Source organism: Aotus nancymaae, unplaced genomic scaffold, assembly GCF_030222135.1.
Source record: "Aotus nancymaae isolate 86718 unplaced genomic scaffold, 86718_ANA_hifiasm-v0.15.2.pri h1tg000040l, whole genome shotgun sequence".
Taxonomy (NCBI): Eukaryota; Metazoa; Chordata; class Mammalia; order Primates; family Aotidae; genus Aotus; species Aotus nancymaae.
In genome coordinates, this window is record NW_026988454.1 from 65,343,372 (window position 1) to 65,356,885 (window position 13,514).

The 13,514-nt window shown below is 33.3% G+C and overlaps 1 protein-coding gene across 5 annotated transcripts in view; it reads right to left on the bottom strand.

Annotated features, from left to right (window-relative positions):
• Window positions 1-13,514, bottom strand: part of GRIK2 (glutamate ionotropic receptor kainate type subunit 2) — a 712,929-nt gene that overhangs the window by 402,347 nt on the left and 297,068 nt on the right. For all 5 annotated transcript variants that reach the window (XM_012438407.3, XM_064360817.1, XM_064360815.1 and 2 more), the window contains exon 6: window positions 12,149-12,322. In XM_012438407.3, the coding sequence (XP_012293830.1) occupies window positions 12,149-12,322 (174 nt within the window). The remainder of the gene's footprint in view (window positions 1-12,148; window positions 12,323-13,514) is intronic.

The following is a 13,514-nucleotide window of genomic DNA, read 5'->3' on the forward strand; positions in this document are numbered from 1 at the left end:
ATATGGCAATAATATAATTATAAAAAGCCAAGTAGGTTTTCAATGTTTTATTTGTGAATTCATTATCCCTTTTGATCCTTAGGACAACTCACTAAAATGTATTTCTTCTATTTTACAAGGGAGGCTCAAAGAGGTTAGGTAACTTGCCTAAAGTAACAGCATTAGAAAGGTTTGGGAATGAGATTCAGATGTGGCTTCTGACCTCTATTTATGAATTTAGTCTGTAAGGAAAAGAAATAAGAAGATTTAGTAAACCAACTAGCTACCAACTTACCCAAAACTGGTGTGAAATTCTATAAGGTTAAAAAAGAAGCAAAAAATCTGACAGCATATCAAAAGTAATTTTTTTTTTCTGGTTTCCAATTCATCATGCTCAACTTTTTTCCTTTAGATGCTTAAGGATTATTTTATATTTAATTCTGACAATAGTTTAGGTATCTTACTTTATATATAATCTGCCTATTCTACATATCTGCATCTGTAAAATGAGGACGATAACTGCCCCATGATGTCATGAGTTAATAACAGGGAGACAGCAGTAAAATGTAGTAAGCATTAAATACAGTTCACAATTAGGTTATTTATATTGGATGTCAAATACAAATAGTAACATTTGCTGGTAGCTAGACTCAAAATTTATATAAAGTCATTGTTTGGGTCACCATTCCTAGGGCTACTGTACACATCCTAACATCCTTAAAATTCATATTATTTATATATGCATATGCTGTTATTTCTAATAACATAGTTGAGTAGTTTTTTGGATCAATTAGGTAGGAGAAATTCTACATTGGTGGAATCCAGAGGTAGATAATTTAAAACAAAAAGAATGGCTATATCTGCTGAGGTATATATTTATATTAAAACATGAGAGGTAGAATTATTGTGGACTATATGTAATATAAATTCTATTGTATGCTAAGTTCTTTATGATAGTTTTTGGCATCTCTATTTTTAAAAAATTTTTCTAAAATTAAGCATGACCAAAAAAAGCTGCGACATGTTCATTATAAAGTACAGTAGAGAAAATTGTTAAATTTCTTACAGACATATTGAGTCTAAAATTGACACAATCTACAGTTAAGTGTGCTATATGTTTTTAAATAAATATTTTTATAGTTTATAGCTAATATTTAATAACAAAAATATGCCAACATGTGATATCCTACTTAACAATGGTTAAACTTGTGATTTTTTTACTTTATGATGTTGCAAAAGCCATATGCAAAAGGTAGAAATTGTACTTCAAGTACCCATACAACCATTCTGTGTTTCACTTTCCATAAAGCATTCAATAAATTCCATTAAAGATTCAACAATTTGTTGTAGAATAGGCTTTGTGTTAAATGATTTTGTCCAAACGTAGGTTAATGTAAGTATTCTGAGCATGTTTAAAGTAGGTAAGGCTAAGCTATGATGTTAGGTACTTTAAGTGTATTAAGTGCATTTTTGACTTGTGATATTTTCAACTTATGATGGGTTTATAAACATGAAACCCTGTCATAAGTAAAAAAGCATTTGCATATATTGAGTGTACTGAGGCTATATTTTATAAATGCTTATCCTATTAATATAGTTACCAGTGACACTTTCTAGTAAGTAAATATGAGTATAGATATGTATAAATAGTATAGTTTAGTACATAAATAAAATGAGTATGAATATGATTGAATAGATAAATATGAACATTGCTTACTATTCACAAAAGTGCCTGCTATGGTTTGAGTGTGCCCCTTCCAAAATTCATGTTAAAACTTAATCTCCAATAAAACAGAATTAAAAGGTGAGGCTTTTGAGAGGTGATTAAGTTGTCATCACTGCATTAAGCACTCATGAAAGAACTCCAGGCTGAAAGTAACACTCTCTTCCCCTTTGGTTTCTCTCACCATGTGGGGACAGGGAGTTTCTGCCTTCCAGAGAATATAACAGATTGCCATCTTGAAAGCAGACAGTTGCTTTCACCAGACAGCAATCCTGCCAATATCTTGATCTGGGCTTCTTGGCTACCAGTACTGTGAGATAAATTTTTGTTTCTTATTAATTTAGCTAGTCTCAGGTATTCTGTCATAGCAGCACAAACATACTAAGATATTACCTAAGATAATATGAATTTATATATAAATAAGAATTAGTTATTTTATATATTTATTTTCCTATTTTATATTATTTATATTTACATAAAATCATATGTAAGTATTCAATGAAGTGCAAAATTTAAAGACTGGTGGGGCCAAGGTACTTTTTATCTGGTATAGATTTTAAATTTTTTTGGGGGAAAGCCAAAAACATATTCCAAAAATTATTCATAAAATTGAATTAATATAGGAAAAATCTACAGTTTTAATAATTGCCACCAGTCTACTCCCTCTCAGTTCATCCCAAATACAACAGATAGCTTAGTTTTGTGTATTTTACCCTGAATGCAAACAAGTAGCCAGAAAACATATTTTATGCATTTTAAAAATAGATCCACTCTTCCTTCTATGATAAGAATGTATTTTAGTTACAGTAATAGTTAAACTTCCATAGCTAGAACTTTGCTGTAGTATACTATGAATATTTAAATAAGATTTCTTATTTTTAGGCCTCAATTCCATCTCTAATTCCTTTTTAATAATTTCAACCAGTATTTTATGCTCTTCGATTTTTCTATGTTAAATATAGACTATTTATAACTATTTGTTAATTCATTAGCATGAAAATATGTTATCCTAGATTTAGATCCCACTGTTTCCCAATCCACTCCTTTAACCTATGACATTGAACATTATGTCAAACTTGCTGATAACTTCATTCTAACCTGAGTGTGTACTCCAGTGAAATAATCCACCGCTTATTTTCTTGACCATGTTGCATTTCCTTTACTTTGTGCCCTGTACTTGCTTTCTGAAGTTCAATGCCTTGTTACCTCAATAACTCTCTTGGCATTTTTGTTTTTCAAGGTCACATTCATTGCTTTTAACAACTCTACCTTGATGCCACAGTCCAGATCCAGATGTAGAGTCCTAAATCTCAGAATGTTGCCGGTTCTCAGACTCTACAAAGTTGTACTTTGTACTCTTGTCTGGGCATTGGGCATCACCTCTTCTGGGTGTCCCTGACATTGACTATCTCTTGAGGGGCCCTCCTTCATGAACACTACAAATTTCTGTCTAGCTAGACTTCCTCATATCATTGGTGATTAGTCATATCCACATAAAACTATATAGCTGTTGAAGGAGAGTTCAGGATATACCACCCCAAAATATGCCATGTGTGTGTGTGAGATTAGTATATATGACACTATATATGATTAGTATATATGATACATGTGATATCACATATATATAATCCTACAAGTGGTATATTATATATATATATAATTTTACATTTTTATATGTTCTATTTATATATCTACCTGCTCATAATTTGCCACTCCTAAAAGCCTAAATCACTTTTCCTTTGTCTTGTCACTTTTCTAAAAATATATTGTTCTTTATTAAGATGCTATATAAGCCCAAGTTCTAACCACCCCCTGAGCTGTTCACATCTGAGTTCTTCATTGTAAGTGGGTACTGCAGATTGCAATAAACTTCTGTTATTTTTTTCATGTTAGTCTGTCTTCCGTCAGAGGCTCCAGACAATGGACAAATCTGACAGGTAGAGGAAAGGGTTTTGGTTTATTTTTTTTCCCCTACTTTGAGACTTAAGAAAATTGTGTGCAGAAATGTATTTATCCTTTACAATTTTGTGTTACATAATCTTGTATCAATGCTTTGAAGATAAATTTTGCTCTTCAGGGTGAAGGGAAAAAAATTCTCTTAATTTAACCTTACTTTTTCCTAATGGAAAATTGGAAAATTGACCTATAAAAATAACATGACCATTAAGATAATGCTTCACTGCAACTGCCATTTTTCATGTAAAATACAATTACTTAAAATAGAAATTCCATATTTTTATCAACTTTAGATAAATGCTGCTTATTTAATCTGTCAATGAGAAAAGGCAATAAGATGAAATGTTCTGTTAATAACAATGGAGGTTGTTAGGTCATCTCAGTTATCTGTATTTAGATTTAACTTGTAGCTTAGTGCATCTTAGAAGATTAATAGGTACATAAAGTAAAGAAATATAGTGCCACTCTGTTATTCATGCTTCATGCTCCATGTCCTTTTACCATTCACTAAATCAAGTACATATAAATGTAACAAATGTTGTACTTATGAGTTCATTACATACTCTGAAATATGCAAATATTTCTGCCATATTTTATTATATTATGGACCCCAAAATGTTTCTTCTGTGGTAACAACGAAAATAAGGTTAGTTATAATATTTATGTTAATAAATGTTGTGAAATGTTACACATTTTTTGACAAAATACTAAGAAGTTATGTACAATTCCTGGTAAATATATGTGTGTCTCTTGCTACCTTAAATGATCACAGAAAACAAAAAATTTTAACAATAATTTTCAGGAAGACAGGAAAGAAGATAAAAAAATACAAAATTAAGAAGTAATAAACATCACATTTTAAACATAATTTTTCTAGCAACAAAGGTTGAGATATGGTCAGAAAAATAATTACTATATTCTGATTTTGTCAATTCCCTTAGTACATTGATAAAATAGAGATATGTCTTCATCAGCAAATCCTGAGTGCCTAGCATCAAATCTTGTGTGTTGCATACAATACACACAGTATTAAAACTGATTTTAAAACAGTAGTTAATTCATTATGTTGCTATTGTTTTTGCTTTTTGTTTTTGAGACGGAGTCTAGCTCTGTCCCCAGGCTGGAGTGCAGTGATCTCAGGTCACTGTAACCTCTACCTCCCAGGTTTAAGTGATTCTCCTGCCTCAGCTTCCTGAGTTGCTGTGATTAAAGGTGTGCACCACCACGCCCAGCTAATTTTTGTATTTTTAGTAGAGATGGGGTTTTACCATACCGGTCAGGCTTGTCTCAAACTCCTGACCTCGTGATCTGCCCACCTCGGCCTCCCAAAGTACTGGGATTACAGGCATGAAACACCACACCCAGCTTCTTTATTCTTTTATTTACGTGATTTAGTGCAATATAAGATGAAGCCAAGTTTTTCAAAATGCTTCAGCGATTTAAAAAATGTCAAATTGCTTTGATCCATTACTTGCCAAAACCTTATATTTATATTCATTTCAAATGAATTAAAGAAAAACAGCTAAAATTAATTAAGATAAGCAAATAGCAGTAAAGGTGGGCTTGCAGTTCCAGCAGTAAATGAAAGCCTGCCTGTTCATACTTTATTTCCCTATGGTACTATTTCTATTGCCTTTTCTAAAAGTTTTTTTAGAAAACTTTTTTTATTTTTCACTTATGTACCTATTAATCTTCTAAGATGCACTAAGCTACAAGTGGATTTCTTTTTGAGATGGGGTCTTGCTTTGTCACCCAGGCTGGGGTTTAGTCACCCAGGCTGTAGTTAGATGAACACTGCTCCCTTCAGCCTCAACTTCCCAGGCTTCAGTGATACTCCTACCTCAGCCTCCCAAATAGCTGACTGTAGGCTTGCCCCATCACACCCAGCTATAAAAGTAAATATTTATACAGTAACAAATGATTACTTGTGTCCCCTTAGTGAATGAGCTAACTTCCTGCTGTAAGATATATATAAAAGATGTCAATCTTTAATTTAAGATACTTAAATAAAAAAGGAAATTATAAAGTCTAACGGCTGTGGGCTGTTGTTTTAAAGAACTAATTGTTAGGAGGGCTTTAAACTAAAGAGCTTCTGCACTATCATCAGAGTGAGTAGGCGACCTACAGAATGCGAGAGAATTTTTGCAATCTATCAATCTGACAAAGAGCTAATGTCCAGAATCTACAAAAAACTTAAACAAATTTACAAAATAAAAACAACCCCATCAAAAAAGTGGGCAAATATATGAACAGACACTTCTCAAGAAAAGACATTTATGCAGCCAACAATCATATGAAGAAAAGCTCATCATCATTGGTCACTAGAGAAATGCAAATCAAAACCACATTGAGATGTTATCTTAAGCCAGTTAGAAGGGTGATCATCAAAAAGTCAGGAAACAAAAGATGCTAGAGAGGATGTGGAGAAATAGGAATGTTTTTACACTGTTGGTGGGAGTGTAAATTAGTTCAGCTATCGTGGAAGACAGTGTGGTGATTTCTCAAGGATCTAGAATCAGAAATACCATTTGACCCAGCAATCCCATTACTGTGTATATACTCAAAGGATTATAAATTATTCTACTATAAAGACACATGCATACATATGTTTATTGCAGCACTATTCACAATAGCAAAGACTTGGAACCAACCCAAATGCCAATCAATGACAGACTGGATAAAGAAAATCTGCCACGTAAACACCATGGAATACTATGAAGCCATAAAAAAGAATGAGTTCATGTCCTTTGCAGGGACATGGATGAAGCTGGAAAACATCATTCTCAGCAAACTAACACAGGAACAGAATACCCAACACTGCATGTTCTCACTCATAAGTGGGAGTTGAACTATAAGAACACATGGACACAGTGGAGGAACATCACACTCTGGGGCCTGTTGGGGGATGGGGGACTAGGGGAGAGATAACATTAGGAGAAATAACTAATGTAGATAATGGGTTGATGGGTGCAGCAAACCACCATGGCATGTGTATACCTATGTATCAAACCTGCACGTTCTGCACATGTACCCCAGAACTTAAAGTATAATAATAATAAAAAAAACACACACACATAAACCTCTCAAAAACATTCTCCCTTCCTTTGTAAAAAGAATGAGAACTACTCTTCTAACTTACTATACTTTCACTATTTAATCAAAAGGATTTCTAATGGCCAGGCATGATGGCTTATGCCTGTAATCCCAGCACTTTGGAAGGCCAAGATGGTCAGATCACCTAAGGTCAAGAGTTGGAGATCAGCCTTGTCAACATGGTGAAAACACATCTTTACTAAAAATACAAAAATTAGCTAGGCATGGTGGCACGTGCCTGTAATCCCAGCTACTTGGGAGGCTGAGGCACAAGAATCTCTGCAAACAGGGGGGGTGGAGGTTGCAGTGAGCAGAGATGGTATCACAGCACTCCAGCCTGGGTGACAGAGCAAGACACCAGCTGAAAAACAGTTGAGACTAGCTTCATTGCATCTTCCAAATGATTAGATATCTTGATAATAAAGTACAAGAGGATAAATAAAATGCTCTCCAACATGTATTTGGGGAAATGAGAGGAACTAGTAATTAGAACATAGATGTAATATGATTTAAGTTGATTAACAAATACATTTATTCAATCAGGCAGTCACTCCCTCAGTTTGAGCTCTTTCAGACATTAAACTAGGTACAGGGACTTCAGAGATGACAATATCTAGTTCTTGCTTCGTAAGAGCTAACAGTCTATGAGAAAGTGATGTAAAAACAAACTAAAGCACTACAGTTAACTTTCAACATGAACTATACATAAAGTGCGTAAATGAAGGACCACACAAAATATCTGGAAGACTCGGGGTACATTCAGTATAAAAGGTAACAGAAGACTTGAAAATTAGAGTATGAGTAGGAATATGCCAAACATTGAAAAAAAAAAATAGGTGGTTCAAACAATGGAAGTATCCTCTGCTGGAATAGATGATACATGATGAGTAATTACACATCAAAGGTGAGATGAAGGGGTAGCTTGGAGGAACAGGGATTAAGCAAATATGAGGCAGGACAAGTTGGAAAGAGCCAGATCATAGAAGGCTTTTTAGGTTTGGCAAATGAGCTCAAATTACCTCTAGTAAGTGATGAGAAGCCATGAGTAAAGTTCTGAAAAAATCATACTAAAAAGAAGGTGAATGTAGGAGAGAGACATTAGGAGTAGGATTTCAGTGAGGAAACTATTACAACAACCAGGGGAAAGATAATAACTAAGATAAAGCTCTGGGTTGAAAAGATGAATGAAGTTAAGAAAAATACTGATACAGTAAAATTGACAGTGCTTAATGATTGTTGAGGAGAATGGAAATGGAGAGAGCAGTTGGTGTTCAGGGTTTAAACTTCTAAAACAGTAATATCCCTATAGAAATCCAAATGATGTAGTCAACCAATATGATGATGATGATGATGATTATTTTTTGAAACGGAGTTTCGCTCTTGTTACCCAGGCTGGAGTGCAATGGCGCGATCTCGGCTCACTGCAACCTCCGCCTCCTGGGTTCAGGCAATTCTCCTGCCTCAGCCTCCCGAGCAGCTGGGACTACAGGCACGTGCCACCATGCTCAGCTAATTTTTTGTATCTTTAGTAGAGACGGGGTTTCACCATGTTGACCAGGATGGTCTTGATCTCTTGACCTCGTGATCCACCCACCTCGGCCTCCCAAAGTGCTGGGATTACAGGCGTGAGCCACCGCGCCCGGCCAATGTGGTTATTATTCATTTGTGTAGTAAATTTATATATCAGCACAAAAAAAATGGTATTGATAATTACTAAGCTACTGGATGGATTACAGGTATGGTGGTATTAATATGTATATGTATACTGGAATCACTGAGAAGGATTTCTGGGATATAGCTAGATGGTTTAAAATGTACCCTGAGGTGTTTGTATCTGATTTGATTGTCTTGACTTGAAATTGCTGTAAACTCAATAAATCAATTATAAGTATCACCATTGTCAGGTTCTGATTGACACTGGTTCAAAAGTGAATTCTCATCTTTTAATAAGTATAAAGACAGACAATATCTGGGCAGAGGACTGGGGAAGATGTTATCTGATTGTGCAGTGAAGAACAGTAATAATGCTCACTGAAAGATATTTGCACACCTTCAGGAGCATGAAAAGATGGGAACAAAAGACAGAGCACTAACTTGATGGCATTGTGTAGGAATGGAAAAAAGTGGGATATCACATGTTAAAAGAAAATCCTCATGTGTTAAGGAAGAGTGTTGAGCTTTATTTCTTCCTCCTGAACTAGATCAGACTTGGGAGTATTGTGTGAGTTGGTTTCTTGATTGGGTTTATACCAAGTAAGACTAAAAATTTTACTGAGTTACTAACATTAACATCTTTAATATGATGACCCAAGACTGTAGAGAAAGAAACTACAATTGCAGAAGAAGTGGTTTTGTATTCAGTAGTCATTTAACTGATGAACAGTTATCTCAAGGGCCAATTAAAATCCTAACTCAACTAGAAAAACTCTCATGAATCAAATTTACTGTTTCCTTTTATAGCTCAAACATGAAGAAAGGATGTCAAAGTCTAAGCACTATGATCTTATACAATGGCAAATGATTATGATACTGATAATAATAGGTCTTGCTCCAAGCGCTAGAAACTTTGCTGATAATCCCATTTTTTTATGGGACCATAGGGGGAAAAAAGAAGAAGGAATACATAAACACTGAGATCTCATGCATTGACTGAAGGGAATGTTGCCAATACCACAATGCTAGGCTATAATTCTTTATTCTTTTTTATCTAACTAGAATCCTCTTAATTTACTGACTACATTCATGGTGGAAATAGCCTATTAATTTCTTTTCCTAAACATTTAATGACTTGTGAAAATGCTTACAGTACAATTTTAAATAGAAAAAAGAATACTTATATAAGACATAACTACGGTAATATTTTAATATAGAACTCAATTGTTTTTATTTTAATAATTATGTTATTTTATAATTAAGAATTGTTATATAATGAAAATATTTTGTAATTTTTGTATTTTTGCATAATGTTAAATGATGAAATAATTTAAAAATATATTAATTTTCCAAAAGAGAATTGTGAAAACAAAATCAATATTCTGAAAGAAACTTTTATTTTAATGACAAACCTCATATCTACTTTAGATTTAAGGACTATACCAAAGGGAAGAGTATTGCATTGAAAATTCTTCTAAATCATTCAAAATTCATGGTTTATATACGATGCCCAGGATTTTTAATAGACATATTTTTTCATCAGTCCATTTTTATTTTAACACTCTTCCCCCTCCCAAGAAATCATCTGCCAGTTCAACGGGGCAGGACAGAAGAGGAATAGACTCGTGGCTAGAAAGATAGAACTCAAATCTGTAATTATCCTAATACCCTGTCTCCTTTCCCATATTGTAGAGGTTAATTCCTTCTAAGAGCTTCTACCTTGGAAATTAATACATTATTCCTTGTACTTTTCTGTCTTTCAATAGTTTAGATAAGTTACCAGAAATAAACTTCATTTCAGGAGATAACGTGTAAAGCCCTAGAGGGACTCACATAGCTACACACAGAGTACCCAAGTGAAATTGGATAATTTTTATGATTCTGATACATAAAGGGGAACACTAAATCTTGGACTTATTTATCTGTGGAAGTCAATATATAAAAATGTAAAATTGTCCTAACAGCTACTGATTTACTTTTATAAAACCATTTAATAATAGTATTGAAAATAAATAAGATATTTATGCTGAAATCAAAGAATTGTAAGAAAGATATTATAGAGAAAGTATAGGAAAAAAATTCCATGATCATAACAACAATTTAAAGGATAGTATGCATTGTAATATTAAAAATCACAGTGTCTTAAGTTTCAAAAGTTTGATTCACCGTATTTAAATTGGTAACAAAATACAACATGTATAATTTTTCTAGATTGCATTTTATTTTAAATATGGCTCCACTTTGAAGGAAAATATTTTCATTTTTAATTTATTTAGGTATTTTCCTACCAATAAGAAATCTCAAACATATCGTAAGTTAAAACTGAACTACAAGAACTGGTCAACTATCTCTATATACAAAGGAATAAAATTCCCCTTATAGTGTTTCTTTTAAAAAAATTGATATGGATTTATTTTCAAATTCTAGTAGGTTATTTTTCTCTCAAACAGAAAGCGTATTTTTCTTTCCATCAGAAAGTTGATGCCTTTAGGCTAAACATTTCTTCTTCATAATCACTACGAAGGCACTCAATTTGTATTACTAAATCTTCTAAGGGGGAAAAAATCAAATTTTCCTTTTATCCCTGCAATATCAAAAGTATGCTTTGAAGCCCATTGAAACAACTAATGGAAAAATTACAATCATAATAGAAAAAGCTTTTCCACATGTAAGGATAGAGGACATTTTTGTTATTAAATTATCCATTTAGGCTAATACTCATTAAAAGCAAGTGGTAATTACCTATGAAATGTAAATATTACCAGACTGCTAAGCAATTTCCTTAATTATAGTGATACTTTGGTCTATAGAAAATTGATTTAATGAGAAAACATCAGTCATTTAACATAAATAACATGATATATACTTACCTGGTCTGATAAGGTAGCCACTAGCCACATTTGGCTACTACTGAGCAAATATGACTGAAATGTGACTACTCTGAATTAATATGCATGATGTCAAATATATACCATCTTTCAAAGACTTAGGAAAAAAGAATATAAAATGTCTCAGTCATAATTTTTAAATTTATTACTTATTTTAAAAATAATATTTTTACATAGTAGCTTAAATTAAACATTGATTTTTACCTTTTGGAGGGTATGTTTTGTACACAGTATGAGAAAACTTAAAATTATGTATGCCTTGCCATTAGATTTTCAATGTAAGCATTGGTATAAACAACTAAAATTGTTTAGCATAAACAACAAAGTTATACAAGAATATATCCTTCTTTTATAGCTTATGCATTAGTGCAGTTTCTAGGTTTAAACTGGGACTTGAAAATGACAAACGTGATTATTGATTAGTCTTCAGCCTTAAAGAATGAGTAACCTCAGGGGAGAATTTTGTTTGACATAGTCATTTGCATAACATCTGATATCAGAAAGCATCATGTTGAAGAGTGTTCATAATTGGTAGGTGAGATCAGAAGGATTACTATCAGATTAATGTCTTCTTTTCAGTCTCTCATTTCCCATGTAGGGCACTAATTAACTTTATAGAAATTCCTATGTTGTAGTATCCTATTGATAGTTGTAATGCCTTTTAAGATACTTGGATGGAAGTATAAATTTTTCATATAAAATTGATTTAGAAAATTGTTAATATAATTATTTATATTGTAGTTCTGATATTATGCTTTTAATGTCAAACAATTAAACTAAAGTTTGAACCCAGAAGTTAATATGTATATAATACTATTTAGAAACACACAAACTAATCTTTAAGTGGTATTCATACCGTCATAAATCCATCCAGCAAACCTGAATCGGGTTTTGGAGGTGCCTGTAATCGTTCCATCGACCACTTTTCAATGATGGAGGAGACTTGGGTATTTTCTGTATTTAATATTCTGAACCCTGTCATATTAACACCACTGTATCTGTAGGGCTCAACATCAAGAGCAAAGAGGTCCTGAAAGACAAATGTTATTGTGTTATGATCGACAAAGTATCTTCACAGCATGTATTATTGAAATAGTCACTTATTCTTGCCTCCCTTAGGTCACTTAACATCATTGTGTCAAGTGACATTAAACATCACAAATCACCAAGATTCAAAGAGACTGTCCTCATGCTTTGGCATTGCAGAGATATATCCTCTGTATATAAAAATCCATGTGTATATTTTATTCTAAAATCACCAGTGAAACCATGGGCTATTCCACAACTTACATCTAAGATTTGCAATAGCTTTCTTCTCTGTTAATGATAGTTTACCCTTATTTTATGTATTCACCCTTATTTTATGTATCCATATTTTACTTTAATTTTTTTCTTTGCCCTGCTTCGCTTCCTTGCCTTATTGTTATTTTTAAAATTTTGTTTTGTCAGTGTTTGTTCCTTTGTTTGATTGTTGTTTTAGAAAGCAGGTCACAAAATACGGCTTCTACCTAATGAAACTATATGAAAGGTGTGGGAAAAATGTTAAGAAGAGTAGTCATTTTGGTTGCAGAAACAATGCAATTCTTTTATCTCATGTCTCACCTAGGAACTTCATCATAAGTTCCTAACAAACACTTTCTGTTGTCCTTTCTAGTCTGCAAATAGTGAATGTTCTTGCTCTGCCCTTTAGCTTTCCCAGGAGACATGAGGCCAAAGCTATCATGGGAATGGATGCTACCATGAACATATGCAGCACGTGAGAGTTTTGCCCTCTTTCTAGTTGGCATAGATGACTCTCAGATATTATGGACAATATTGAGAATCAAGGCAAGATTAATGCCATTGGTTCTATGAACAGCTTGCCTCAGACTTATACAGCTACCCAGGTGAGATAATAGAAATGTAATTTAGTGGAAAGCAGCTGGTATTGGCCTGAGTTGTGGTCTGTGCTATGAAAAACTTAAGGAATCTTTAGGTTTTTTTTTTTTTTTAATGTTTACAATCTAGCCAAGGAGATAGGATATATTCAAGGAGTAAATAAATAATGCACGGCAATGTATGCTAAGTGGTAAAAGAGTAGAAATCATAAGTCCAAAAGAAGTCAGAAGCAAAGCCCGTCATTTTCAGTTTCCATGGTCAAGAAAAACTTCACAGAGCCAATGGGATCTTAGCTGTTATGGGGCTCAGAACACGCCACCCCCAAATATGGTACTTGGCTATAG